The following is a 13,263-nucleotide window of genomic DNA, read 5'->3' as shown; positions in this document are numbered from 1 at the left end:
ATAGTGATGTATTTTATGTGATCATACACCAGAAATAATATGAGGTAGGAAATTTTACTTAAACCATGTACATAGGGTGCAAGCTTAGTACACACATCTGTCAAAATCTGTGTATAAATTTAAAATCGTAAGTGTGAACCAGCTAATTCTCTTCTTTGTATCACAACGAAGCAACATTGTGCCATGTTTCTTTGTGTGTGTCGCCCCCTGCAGTTGGTTTTGGAGCATGAGCGTGGGCCTTGGAGCTTCCGGCTGGGCTCAGTGGAGGAGGTGGATGAGGTGATCGCTCAGATCGGCAACTGTCTTCACCAGATCTGTCCTGCCAGCTCACCTGTGTAGGTACCACCATGGAGCAAACCTCAGACTTTGACAGGTTTCAAATGTTCAGACAGAAATAAGGAATAAAATGATAAATTTTGTTCAAATTTAAGGAGCTTAGCTTTTAACGGTATCAAGAATCTGTAAACTACCTATCAATATTTTATCAACAGTGCTTTGTATAAGAAAAAAAAAATAATTTTGTTTGCAATTGAGTAAAAAATATGAAACTTATTGTATTTTATGTAACCGAAATATTTGATGCTCCAACTAACAATTCAGTTGGTATTTAAACACTGAGATGTTATTTCAGTTTATTTTACAGTAAATTAATGGTTATATTTAGAAAGGTATCCAGCAGAAATTTTAGAAAACAACCTTAATTGTATAGAATTTTGAGAATAAAATTACCATACATGAAAAATATGTTGTAAAAATGTATATGTAATGCAATGTTATCTATTAAAACACTTTATCTGTATAAAAGAATGTACTTGGCTCTTCATGTCTTGATTTCACTTATGTTTTTGGTACATTTTTCCAATTTCCTCCTTTTTCTCTCTGTAAAATAGGAAGTTGATGAGGAAGTTGAATTTGAAACCTCCAGAGAGGTTAACAGCCCTGCAGGCCGTCTGGAACGAACAGTGTTCAGCTGACTTAGGACCCTGTGGTAAATAAATTTAACTAAAAAAGACAAGAAAAATAAAATAATAAGTAACTAAATAAACAGTCTAGGCAGATTTCAATGTATGTTTTTTTATTTGATCACTGACACATTGCTGTGATGTCTCCTCCAGGTGGCTTTTCTCATCAGTACTGGTGTGTGTGTGACAACTTGGGTTTGCCGTACAGAGAGGAGGTCCAGTGGGTCAGTATGGAAAAACTTCTTCCTTTTTTTATTTTCTTTAACCTTTTAACTTTTTAAGTTCCTTTCTTGACAACGTTGTTTTAATAATGTTTGGCTTGTTTGTATTTATTTTTCTTTTCTTCTGCATTTTACGGGCTTTTATTTTTTTTACTTTTTTCATGTTTTATATCTGTTAAATATATGTTTTTGTTTTTTTTACCCCTTTTCAAACCTAATGAAATTACTCCTGCAGACTCTTTGCACATCTTCTGAAGCTGCTTCTGGTTAATGCCATTTTCTTTTTACCATTACTGTTTTTGCTTTTATGACAATATGCACTCTTTATGTTGTATTTTGTTCTTTTTTTTTATCTCACATGTTTTTGTTACATTTTGCAGGATGTTGACACAATCTATTTAAGTCAGGACACTAGAGAACTGAACCTGCAGGACTTTGTTCATCTGGAAAACAGGTTTTAAACTCTAATCTGATCTCAGTTATAGTGCCACCACATTCACACATACGCTGCACCACCTGGTGTAGATATTTATTTGAACTTTCTGATATGTGTCCTGCAGGGATCTTTTGGCAATCATTGCAGTTCTGGAATACAACCAGTGGTTCACCAAGCTATCAACCAAAGACTACAAACTGGTAACATCATGAAGTTCTGTTTCACATTTCATTTGTAACTTAAATATTTCTATTTTATTGTTTAAATAATATATACTTTTTTCCCTCATTGTGTTTGGTGTTTCTGTCTTCCAGCCTACAGATGTGTGTGACCAGATCCTCAGAGTTGTTGCCCGATCCAGTCGACTAGAAGAATTGGTTCTGGACAATGCTGGACTGAAAAGGTCAGATTACCATTGTCCAATAATAAGCTATTTTTAACACAAAAATTTTGATTAAGACAGTGATTAATAATTTATCAGGTCTCATTGGTTGAGCTTGTTGAGTTGTTGCATCCATTCAGGTTTTCTACTCACAGGTATTAAAGTCAATCTGTTATTCTGACATTCTGTCTCTGTTTTGTCTCTTCCTCAGTGATTTTGCTCAGAAACTTGCAGGTGCTTTGTCACATAACCCGTCCTGCACGCTGCACACACTAAATCTGAGCAACAACTCCCTAGAGGACAAAGGTTACAACCACCCATACACACCCACACATCTCAAACAATGTTCTTTACTGTTTATACAGGGTAGGGCATGAATGTAGGAGTAATGTATTTATCATTGAAACGTAGACATTTCCTATTTGACTAATTAGAGTTCAAGCAGTCAGAAAGTTATTGTGAAATTTAGCAGAAAAAAAAGAATCCTGAAAGAATGATGCATTTTTTTATGTTAGGAAGATTTCCTTTGTATTTTACACCACAGTTACATTTAAAAATACAACATTTTATAAGCAAACATTTAGCATCCAAAGTTTTTGACATGTTAATGTCATGAGCAGAGCATGTTATTTTGTTATCCTATTGACATGACTTTAATCTTCCAGGTGCTCTTTTCAGATCATTCAAATTGCCTCTGACATAACCATACTTAAATATCTTTGAATTAAATTTAACTGATGTGAGTTTCACTTATTTGATTAGATATTTCTGTATAATTTGATATGAATTTGACTCACTTTGTCTTGTAAAGTGTCTCAAGGGGATATAAAAAACCGAATTGAGCTGACACAGAAGATTCCACTATGTCATTGTTTATTAAACGAAGGTGAAAGCAAAATAAAAGTACAAGATAAAGTACAAAACTTTAGATACAGAAAAAAATAACAAAATAAAAAATACCTGTGAATTTCAAAGGTACTTTCTGAAATTCATGATTTACTTCCTAAATGCAAACAATCCGGTGTCTGAATCTTTCTATCAGGTCTCTATGCTCTGAGTTCTCAACTAGCCAAACTGCCCATGGGCCTAAAGAACTTGAATCTCTCAAAGACCTCCATGTCTCCTAAAGGCGAGTACATAGAAATCAAAAAATAGTACTTTACTGTTCTCAAGCTTTTTTTTTTTTTGACAACAAGTTTGAATTGCAGGTGTAAACAGCCTCTGTCAGGCACTGTGCGCCAACTCCATCATCGCCTCCACCCTCACACACCTCGACCTGTCGGGGAACTCCCTGAGAGGAGATGACCTTCAGGTAGGCAACACCATTTCCTCTTTACATCTGTCTTTATTCCAAACTGTCAGGCTTTACAAAATACTCCTCTTCTCTATACTTAATGTGGTTCTCTGTGTTGTCTTTGCAGAATTTGCACAATTTCCTATGTCACCCAAACTGTCTTGAAACTCTGGATCTGTCAAACAGTGATTGTTCCCTGGAGCTGGTAAAAACCGCTCAGATAGCAACTTACGAATTAAGACATCCTTTTATTGAGTTTCTTTTGGAGTTTTGTGGTCATATCATACATGCACTGATTTACATCTATGATTTTGCCGTATTTTGCTTTATTTGTTTTTCATTATTTTGTGTATTTTTTTCAGGTGTGTGCATCTCTGTGCGGAGGATCTTTGAAGCATCTTGCCATCCTCAACATGTCAAGAACAGTCTTCTCTCACAGGTCAGACTCTGAATATACACTATGAAACTATTATGCAAGAACTTTACAGCTAGTTTAGGGAATTCAGTGTGGAATTCTGATCTCCAGTAATCAAACTAGGTTTGGCTTCAATGACTGATTAGTTATCTATTCAGTATTTCTCATAAGACATAAGCACAATGAACAAAAAAGGAATAATGATAGTTGCTGAGGGTGTCTATGTTTTTTAAAAACATATAATAATATGTTTATCGGTGTTTGTGTAAATTAGCTTGTAGTTGGCAGCAGGTCTCAGTTGCCATTATCTGGTAAGGTGTAAGATTAAGAACCACTGGTTTTAGTTACAAAGAGAGGCAAAGGCATAAAATATTCTCTCAGATTCTAGATTCTTAGTTGCCCATGAAATACAGTATTTATTAACCAAGAAAATGCTTTCCAATTATTAAACAGAGCACATACTCAGAATTTGCTGTGTATCTGAACACCTTTGGTAGAAAAACATAATTCTTTTTTGTCACTCCTACAGGAAGTGCAAAGAAATCCCTCCAACCTTCAAGCAGTTTTTCAGCAGTGCTCAGGCTCTGACGTCTGTTAGTCTATCAGGAACCAAACTCCCACTGGACGCTCTGAAGTAAGAATGGCTTAAACTGGTTTCAACTTTTTCAAGCTAACCTGATGTCAGACCAATTTGCAGGAAGTATATGATGTCAGTGGCTCTTACTTAAAAGAATCACTGGAGCACTTCAAAAGCTGTGCATAAGCAGGAGTGGGCAACATTTCTTGTACAGATATCAGCATTTTGTATGAACTAAGTTAGAGCAATCAGTCAGACACACAATAAATTTCTGTCTTGAGAGTGCTGTCATTTTATAACAATAAAAAAAGGTTTGGCAATATTTACATTTTTAGTTGGAAAGAAAGGTAAGGTTTATCCATGGCTAACGGCACTCTTTTTAGGAATAAACATTTAGATATCATCTCCTGGTAAAAAAAATGCAGCTTTTAAGATTTTGTTTCCCCCATTTTCTTGTCTTCTTCCTCAATCTGTTTCTACCAGCCAAATGACAAAAATAGATTAAACTCGGTTTCAGTCTAAGTGGTTCAGTTGTAAAAAACCAAGATAATTTAAACCTTGCTTTCATTTGCTTCAATATTTATTATACAATTGCTACTTCTTTAGTAGCATTTGGTTAGTTTAAATTGGACAATTTTTATCTGATTGCATCAAAATCCCAGATAGAGTTGGTAACAAAAGCAGTTCAGAAACTTTTGATTTTGTGGGATTTAAATTCACTTCCTCCTTTCTCTGCACACAAAGGAGAAAGTAATTTAAGAACATGCAATTTGGGTAAGAAAACTGCTTAAAAGCCATAATCAAGCTATTTATTTTTCCTACTAGAAGGGTTTAATTTAAAAATTTTACTCTGACAAAAGCAGATTTTTGAGGTGCTCCAAACCACTCTTTGAAATTAAAAAAACTTTTCTTGTAGTGTTAATTAAAAACATGGATGCAGAAAAAGGGGTCATCATAATCTTTGCAAATTAAATCTATATTTCACTGACATTACTAACTGATTTTGTTGGTAGATCGTTGTTGTTGGGCCTTGGTTGTAATCCAAACCTCAGTGATGTTTCTCTGGATCTCAGCAGCTGTGATGTAAGTCCACCACAGACCTCAGCACGTTTTAGCAGCCTATTTTTAAATACTATAAGTGAATTCAAAAATAGTCACAAATCTGAAGAAGTTTTACAAAAAGAGAGTGAATTTCCCTGCAGCTTCGTTCGGGAGGCTCACAGATTTTAGAGGGTTGCATCGCTGAGATCCCAAACATTTCCAGTCTGGATATTTCAGACAACAGTAAGAACATTGTAGCTTCCACTCACACATTTGGGATCTGTGCTTCTGCAGATTTAAGCCCATGCTTCTGTTGTCGGTTTAGGTTTGGACATGGATCTCACCACCCTTCTTGTGTGGCTGGCCAAAAACCGCTCCATCAGGCACCTTTCGTTGGGCAAAAACTTTAACAATATCAAATCCAAGTAAGTGGCCACAAAAAACAATTACTTTATAGCAGCCCAGGATTAGCTTTTTACAATTATGCTTTTACCACAGAAATGTTGCTCAAGTATTGGATAACCTGGTCCATATGATTCAAGAAGAAGAATCAGTGAGTGATACATTGTTGCTTTTCATTTTCCCCTCATGGTGACAATTTTATAGTGGTGGAACTTATTTACGTGGTGTTATCTTATTTTTTCCTAATTTCTTTTTTTTTTTTTTTTTTGATAGCCTTTGTCTTCACTGTCCCTCGCTGATTCCAAGCTGAAAGCTGACCTGTCCATCGTCCTTAATGCTCTGGGCAGCAACACCTCTCTGATCAAGCTGGACATCAGTGGAAACTCCATGGGAGACATGGGGGCCAAAATACTATCCAAAGCCCTCCAAATTAACACAAAGCTGAGGTGAGTAAGGATCCTAATCGTATTTTCTAAACTCATTTTCTTTGAAAATTGTGTTTCAATGTGAATCTTGAAAAATCAGGAACTGTATTTGCCTGTTAAAATTTAGTGAAAGGGGTTCTAAAGAAGAAGAAATGCCTTTTTATTAATTTCAACATCCATTGATCACAGAACATTTTTTAGGCTTAATTCTGTCTGTTTTATTTTTGTGGCTCTCCAGGACCTTAGTGTGGGACCGAAATAACCTCAGCCCCCAGGGTTTACAGGATGTAGCTGCTGCCTTGGAAAAGTAAGAATAACATTATTACATTTCCAGGTTTTAGGTTTCTTCTTGCTATTAATCTTATGTTCTCTTTAAAATTAGAAACTACACAATTCGATTCATGCCTGTTCCCATCATGGATGCTGCTCAGGCACTGAAAGCCAACCCAGATAAGACGGAGGACGCTTTACTAAAGGTTCCTGCTAATTTACATCTTATGTTTTGTAAAGTTTTAAAATCTAAATGTTCCTTTTTCTTTGATTCCTCCAGATGGAGCAGTACCTGCTGAGAAACCACGAGACGCGTAAATACCTCCAGGAGCAGGCATACAGGCTGCAGCAGGGAATAGTCACCACCACCACACAGCAGGTTGACGCAGCATTACAGATACACTATCTGAACAGTTCTTTGATTCGTTTTAAGAAATTCTTCTTAACCTTCAAACTTGTTTACAATTCAGATGATGGACATGATGTGTGTGAGAGTCCAGGATCACCTTAACTCTCTGAAGTTCTCAGAGGCCAACTCTGTTCAAGATGACATGAAGCTGGCAGAGAACCTCATGAAGGATGCAAAGAACTCCAAAACTGTAAGAAAACACAGATCATCACCAACAGAGTATCTTTATGCAGTGCACTAATAAATTCAAATAAAGAAGTAGAATAAGGGTCTTTTTTTGCTTGAATTTTGTTCCAGCTGCTCCCCAACTTGTACCACTTAAAGAGTGGGGGGTCCAGAGTTGCATTTGTTGCAGCCATTCAGGACAAGCTGGAGTCAATGGCTGGAGAAGTGGCAAGCGTAATGGACGAGCAACTGCAGGTATCATAGAATCAACGCCATCAGCATTGACAATGCAATCTGTGAAAGTTTAAGAGTCAGGATTCAAATGATATTGACTATTCCAGACCATGCTGGTGTCTATGGTTGATGCTGCTGAAGGCCTTTGTCCTCATGTGATGAAGAGGAGCGGCCTTCGTCAGGAGCTGCTTAAAGCTGCTACAGGGAGGATGACCATCCCTTGCAGCTTCGTCACAAACACCCTTCTGGAGCAGTCCGGTATGGACATCATCAACAAAATCAGGTTTGCTCTGCACCATGCATGCCTGCTGATCAGATTAACTTTACTCTGCCTTTATTAGGAGATCACAGTGCAGATCGTAGCTTCAAAAATTTATGTTGTTTTGTAATGTTTTGCCACCCAATGCAACTTTGATAAATAGTGTGGTATTTTATGAAATAACCTTTTGAACAATCTCATTATTTGCATTTTTGCATTTGTTGTGGAGTTTCAAATTACAACCAGTTAATTTACAAGAAATATATCCTGTAACTTTGAAGCAAAAACTTCAGCTCTTTGCCTGGTCCCCAGATAGCACAGTAATAAACACATTTATGTTTGTCTGAATCCACTAGAGTTTTAATCAAGAATCACAATAAAAAAAATTTCTTTGCTAAAATTATGATTCTTTGTTGCATCAATGTTCTTTTAGCTGCTTTCACTTTCATTGACACTGGCCTTATTATTTCTGTGTGAAACAGTGAAGTGAAACTTGGCGTGGCGTCCATTCTGTCTGATCGCATTGTTGATGAGATCCTGGAGTCTCTGTCAAGATCCCAACATACACTGGTTACTGCCATCTCCTCTTTGTCAAATATTCAGATTCCTCATCTTCTGGGCCATATTCACCATATTTCACCATATTTCCTTTTGTTCCATCTACCTCTAGGCCGAGCACCTGATCAGAAAGTACCATCCATTGTTACATCAGGAACCCCAGTCAGAGGCAGAAGTCCTGAATGAAACAGTTCTACATCCAGAGAACTATGACCATGATCAGAAACGGGATCAAGACAAGAAACATGGACTGAATGATGTGGAGTCATGCATGGTGGGAATATAAATTTACTTTATGAGAAATTGAAGAGGAATTTGTGAAAACAGAAAATGAAAATGTCCTTTCTCTCAATAGATGACACCTAAATCCAAAAGAAAGAGTATTCTTGTCAGAATGTTGAGGCCTATTTCTGTGGCATTTGGTAAGAGATCTGTATCCTGCTGGATGCTTAATAGGCTATCTATAGAAATATGAAAAGTTATGGAAAATTCTTCTGGAGTATCTTTAAAATTCACCATTGCATTACTTTGCAATGGTGAGTTACTATAGCTTCTCTCTCCAACAGAGATGGAGTTTGACCTGGACAAAGCTCTGGAGGAAGTTCCGATCCACATTGAGGATCCTCCTCTTCCTTCTCCTCCCCCACAAGTATCAGATAGGATGTCATATTCTGAAGCTCTGCCTCCCCCTCCCACTCCGTCAGATGGGAAGTCTGTGTGTTTAGGAGAGCTGCCACAGATGGAGCACAAAACTCTGGAAAGTTGCACCAAATCCCGACCAAAACCGAAAAAGAGAACAAAACCCACCAGAACCCCAGTAAGAAGATTAATAAGATATGGTTACGGTTTTTCAATATTTCTTTCTTTTTCAGTATTAAAAAAATTATAGCACAGTTGTAACAAAAAGATTTCATACACTTTGACTTTGTCCCTTCTTTTCATAATTTTTGTTTTAGGTCAGTTTGAATAATTAAATTGACTGAGAATTTTTCAACTTTCTTTTAAATTCAAAAGGGGACATACCTTTCCTTAATATTTTTCAGTTCTTCCTATTAAACTGCATTACTTATGTAACACATCTTGGATATGCTTCAAGCCTCAGGTTTTTAAGCCATAGCAGTCTCTATGTGAAGGCCACTCTAAATCAATCCTGTTAAGTCTTTTTATTAAATAGTTTGACAGTATCTTTAAAATGATTGTTTGGAAGAGCTGTTTTTTGGGGGGAGGGGAGTTTCTTCTAATTTTTAATTTCCAGGTTGATATCTTGATAAATCTCCTGAAATTAGAATATTGTAATTGTATAAGCTAAGGTCGGCATAATCACTGTTCCACAGGTGAATGTTTTTTGTGAAATATGTTTCTCAAGCTCAGAAAAAAAAACCTTTCTGTGTGGTAGAATGGGTGGAGATTTCTACACCGTATAAAAAATGTTGAACATGGCACTTTTCAGATATGTGGAAATTGTGCCCAAGGATGAAGCAGACTTCTGGAGGTCCAGAGTTGTCTTCCTTACCTATTGACTGATTTTATTTAATTTTTTTTCATAATGTCACAGAAATAGTGTGTTTGACATGTACTTTAAAATACATTAACAGATATCCCCCCATTTAAGTCAAATGTTGTGAATTAATATTTTACAGTCTCATGAAGTGGTGACATCACAATTGGGGTTTTCTTAATAATAATAAATATACATTTTTGTACTTACTTTCACATTATTCTGGCATTTAGCAAATAGGGATAACTGATAATAAACAGAATATGTTCAGCCTGATAACATAATAACAATAATATATAATATTTCTTTTAGCCCATTGTATGCAAGCAGCTGGTTTTAGCTATATATCATGGTTTATTACGAAATGACTCATAAGACTAAAACACTTCTGTATAAAATACTGTTTTACAATTAAAATCATCTTTGTAACTATAATTGCTATAGTTTTTAAGAAATGTGCTTTGATTGTTGCTCTTTTTTAAATTTTTTTGTCTTCTGTCTCTATGTTAGCTACAAGCCACTGGAAGCTCAGTGCCTCATGATGCAGAGCAAAATAATATGATGGAAAAACTGGATGAGGGTCTAGATGACTTCTTCTCCAAGAAAGTTGTCAAACTCAGCTTTAGGTCAGTACTGCTCAGAAATTGATTTATTGTTCTTGCGTAAAAAAAAAACGGTGGCATGATCTCTTTACAATGTTTCTAGTTTCTATATTCTTGAAAAAGAAATTGAGAAAAAAGTATATACGATATCTGGATTTGGTTGTTTTTCCCTAAAAAGTAATGAATGATCAAATGTTATCTCATAACCTCAAAAATCACAACATTAGGTGAAGTTTTCAGATCATTTTACCTTTGTGTGTCTTTATTTTGAATATTCTCCAGACTTCCCTCCATAAGAAGTCCATCAACACCAACACCAGAAGCATCAGATAAAAAACGTGAATCCAGGAAGAGTGGCTTCTTTAACCTCATTAAATCCCGAACGTCCCGCTCTGAGAAGAGCCATGGAGCTCCCGCCATCACACCACCTCACCCTGCACATGCTAACACCACCACCACAAGTCCAGTCACTGAGGAGGCCCCTCCTACCTCTCCCATACTACTTGCAAAAAGTCCAATCTCTGTTATGGACCCTCAACAGGAGATCCACGGAGCACAGTCTGCAAACCACACAGATTCTGAGATGGAGGCTCCTCCGACTTCCACTGAACCTGCAGGGGGAGAAAAAGATACCAGGAAGCTGGAAGATATAGAAAACCTGGAGAAGAAAGAAAGTCCTCCAAAGAAGGAGAATATAGAGAAGAAGGAGAATCCACACATACATCGCCATATTGGTGTTCCTATGATGGGAAAGGATCTGCTGGCTGAGATGAAGGCCAGACAAGAGAAAACAAGACAAGATAAAATGTCTGAAAAGAAGGTTGGTCAAATCAATAGGTTATACAATATTTACTTTAGTTCTAGCAGTCATTAGCACCTATAAAAATACATGCTAATGTGGATGTATGATAGAGAAATGTGGAATTTTTATTTTATTTTTTCAGTCCGATTCATCATCAGTCCTGGACAAAGTGGACTCAGACAAACGTAAGTGTGTTTATACCTGTGCTAACTACAGATCCTGAAAGAAAATCTTGCTTTTAAATTGAGTGATAAGATATGATGCTATGAGATTGCTTTTAATCGAAAATTTCACAATAATTTCCAAAATACTAAAATATTATACTTAAAAATCTTTTCCTTTAAAATTAAAATGGTATAAAAAGAAAAATTTCAGAACATTTCTAAAATTCTAAAGTGCACAGTGCTTTAAATGCTTTCATCCTTTCAAAAAACTAATATCAAAAATCAAATTACTATCACAAAAGAAGGAAAGCACTGCTGTAAAGAAAACATTTTTTAATAAATACTAAATAGAACAAGTCTATATTCAAGGTGACAAAAAAGCAGAAAAATTAGTCTAAAAAGTTTTCTTTAATGTAGTTTTCATTTGTGAAATGTTTTCTGTTTTTTTCCCTTTCTAAAGGTTTATATATGTATACATATTTGTTTTTTAATTTACATTTTATGCATATATATATATATATATATATATATATATATATATAATCTCATGTCCATGCTTCATAAAACTATCACATGATCTCCTATCATGATGTCTAAACCTCTGTGTCTTTTTTTTCTTTTTTCCAGCAAAGTCAGATATACATCCTGCGGTTTCCACAGACCCTGAAGACTCCAAACTTGAGCCACTTCCTAGGACCAAACCACCAAATGCCACCCCCAAACCAGCCCCAGCACAGCCTGCTAAAGCACCACTGGTTCCTCGCACATTTGGGCAACTCAGTCCAACCAGTCCCAGGCCATGCAGCATCTCTGTCATTGGTAAGATAAGACAAGTCTATCAACTAAATCCTACACACATCTTTTAGTTCTCTGCTGGAAGTATGCATCTTAAAGCAAAATCTTAGGTTTTCCAGATTTTTTTCTCTTATTTTACTGGTATATTTTTTTGTCTCTCAGATGATTCAATAGAGTCTGCCCCTGGCAGTGTATCTCCCAAAGCACCACTTCCTGCTCCCCGTCTGAAGAGGGCGCCATCGGAGCAAGACAGAGAGAGCACCAGCAGCAGCTATGCAGCACTTTTGTCTCCACTGGAGGGTTACTATCTCTGTCTACCATCCAATAATAACTCAATTGTCTCAGTAGAAGCTGATGCCACAGTATAATATCTGCAAATATTAACTTGGCAAAACATTCAGACTAGCTGTATTTAAATCCTAAAAATGCTACTGTAAAGATAAATATTCAGCACCACTAATGACATAAAATACTGAGGGGAAAAGAGCAGCTAAAAACACAACAGTTAATTTAACAGGTGACCAGATGTTTAATGAAGGCTTTGGAGGCCATGACGCCTCCACACGTAGAACAACAGACCCAAAGGTCCGTCACAGAAAAAAACCCAGAGCAGATGCTCTCGGCTCCAGCCTGTAACTTGGCACGTCCAGATGTCTGCGTGTATCTGTGATTTTGTAGTTTGATGCTTCACTTCTGTAATTAACACTTACAGGAACCCCTCCTCTGTAATCAGAAGTTGTTGCTCTTAATTGTTGTGTAAAAAGATGTGATTTTAAAATCAAACAGACAGGAAAGAAATGAGAATTTAACCATTTTTTATGGAGTCTTGGGTTTTTTATTCAAGCGTGTTGCATATAAAATTTTAAACATTTTAAATAATGAAGAAGCCTTTACTATACACATTTTTTTCTTTATCTGTTTATGTGAATGTGTAATTTTTAAGACTAAATAATTAGAGCTTAAAAATAAAGAACATTAATTAGTTAAAATATTTCTGAACCCAGGTTTATCTTCTCTTTATCCTGCAGCTGAGTCTCCTGCAGATGGCGATGCTTTCGAGCAGCCCAGCGTCACAGGTGCAGACTCCGGCAACAGCAGCCGACAATGGTCATCTCTGAAGAACTCGTCCAGTCCGCTTTGCAACGAGGAAGAACGCGAACGCACAAAGTCCCTCCCTGGCTATGGTTTGAGCATTTACCCTTTGTGTTATTTCATGTCCAATTTTACTGATGTATCATGATTATTAACACTATGAATATGTAATTATTATTAACACCCCACATGGAATACAATTCATTAGCCAAAAAAAGTATTACATTGAACAAAGATTAATTCCTTTGGTAGATTAAGGA

General features: G+C 36.4%; 1 protein-coding gene across 2 annotated transcripts in view; it reads left to right on the top strand.

Moving 5' to 3' along the window:
- LOC122844129 (F-actin-uncapping protein LRRC16A) overlaps positions 1 to 13,263 on the top strand; it is a 30,288-nt gene that overhangs the window by 15,710 nt on the left and 1,315 nt on the right. For both annotated transcript variants that reach the window (XM_044139321.1, XM_044139320.1), the window contains 33 exons: positions 214 to 335; positions 891 to 988; positions 1,116 to 1,186; positions 1,564 to 1,637; positions 1,744 to 1,819; positions 1,934 to 2,022; positions 2,213 to 2,307; positions 3,044 to 3,130; positions 3,210 to 3,313; positions 3,423 to 3,500; positions 3,658 to 3,734; positions 4,240 to 4,344; positions 5,301 to 5,370; positions 5,490 to 5,571; positions 5,654 to 5,753; positions 5,827 to 5,881; positions 6,004 to 6,176; positions 6,394 to 6,462; positions 6,538 to 6,631; positions 6,706 to 6,804; positions 6,896 to 7,024; positions 7,132 to 7,254; positions 7,341 to 7,516; positions 7,975 to 8,062; positions 8,163 to 8,324; positions 8,406 to 8,472; positions 8,617 to 8,867; positions 10,059 to 10,174; positions 10,433 to 10,970; positions 11,095 to 11,137; positions 11,744 to 11,935; positions 12,074 to 12,211; positions 12,940 to 13,095. In XM_044139321.1, the coding sequence (XP_043995256.1) occupies positions 214 to 335; positions 891 to 988; positions 1,116 to 1,186; positions 1,564 to 1,637; positions 1,744 to 1,819; positions 1,934 to 2,022; positions 2,213 to 2,307; positions 3,044 to 3,130; positions 3,210 to 3,313; positions 3,423 to 3,500; positions 3,658 to 3,734; positions 4,240 to 4,344; positions 5,301 to 5,370; positions 5,490 to 5,571; positions 5,654 to 5,753; positions 5,827 to 5,881; positions 6,004 to 6,176; positions 6,394 to 6,462; positions 6,538 to 6,631; positions 6,706 to 6,804; positions 6,896 to 7,024; positions 7,132 to 7,254; positions 7,341 to 7,516; positions 7,975 to 8,062; positions 8,163 to 8,324; positions 8,406 to 8,472; positions 8,617 to 8,867; positions 10,059 to 10,174; positions 10,433 to 10,970; positions 11,095 to 11,137; positions 11,744 to 11,935; positions 12,074 to 12,211; positions 12,940 to 13,095 (3,997 nt within the window). The remainder of the gene's footprint in view (positions 1 to 213; positions 336 to 890; positions 989 to 1,115; positions 1,187 to 1,563; positions 1,638 to 1,743; positions 1,820 to 1,933; positions 2,023 to 2,212; positions 2,308 to 3,043; positions 3,131 to 3,209; positions 3,314 to 3,422; positions 3,501 to 3,657; positions 3,735 to 4,239; positions 4,345 to 5,300; positions 5,371 to 5,489; positions 5,572 to 5,653; positions 5,754 to 5,826; positions 5,882 to 6,003; positions 6,177 to 6,393; positions 6,463 to 6,537; positions 6,632 to 6,705; positions 6,805 to 6,895; positions 7,025 to 7,131; positions 7,255 to 7,340; positions 7,517 to 7,974; positions 8,063 to 8,162; positions 8,325 to 8,405; positions 8,473 to 8,616; positions 8,868 to 10,058; positions 10,175 to 10,432; positions 10,971 to 11,094; positions 11,138 to 11,743; positions 11,936 to 12,073; positions 12,212 to 12,939; positions 13,096 to 13,263) is intronic.

This window comes from Gambusia affinis, linkage group LG14 (assembly GCF_019740435.1).
Source record: "Gambusia affinis linkage group LG14, SWU_Gaff_1.0, whole genome shotgun sequence".
Lineage (NCBI taxonomy): Eukaryota > Metazoa > Chordata > Actinopteri > Cyprinodontiformes > Poeciliidae > Gambusia > Gambusia affinis.
This window is presented reverse-complemented; position numbering and strand designations above follow the sequence as displayed.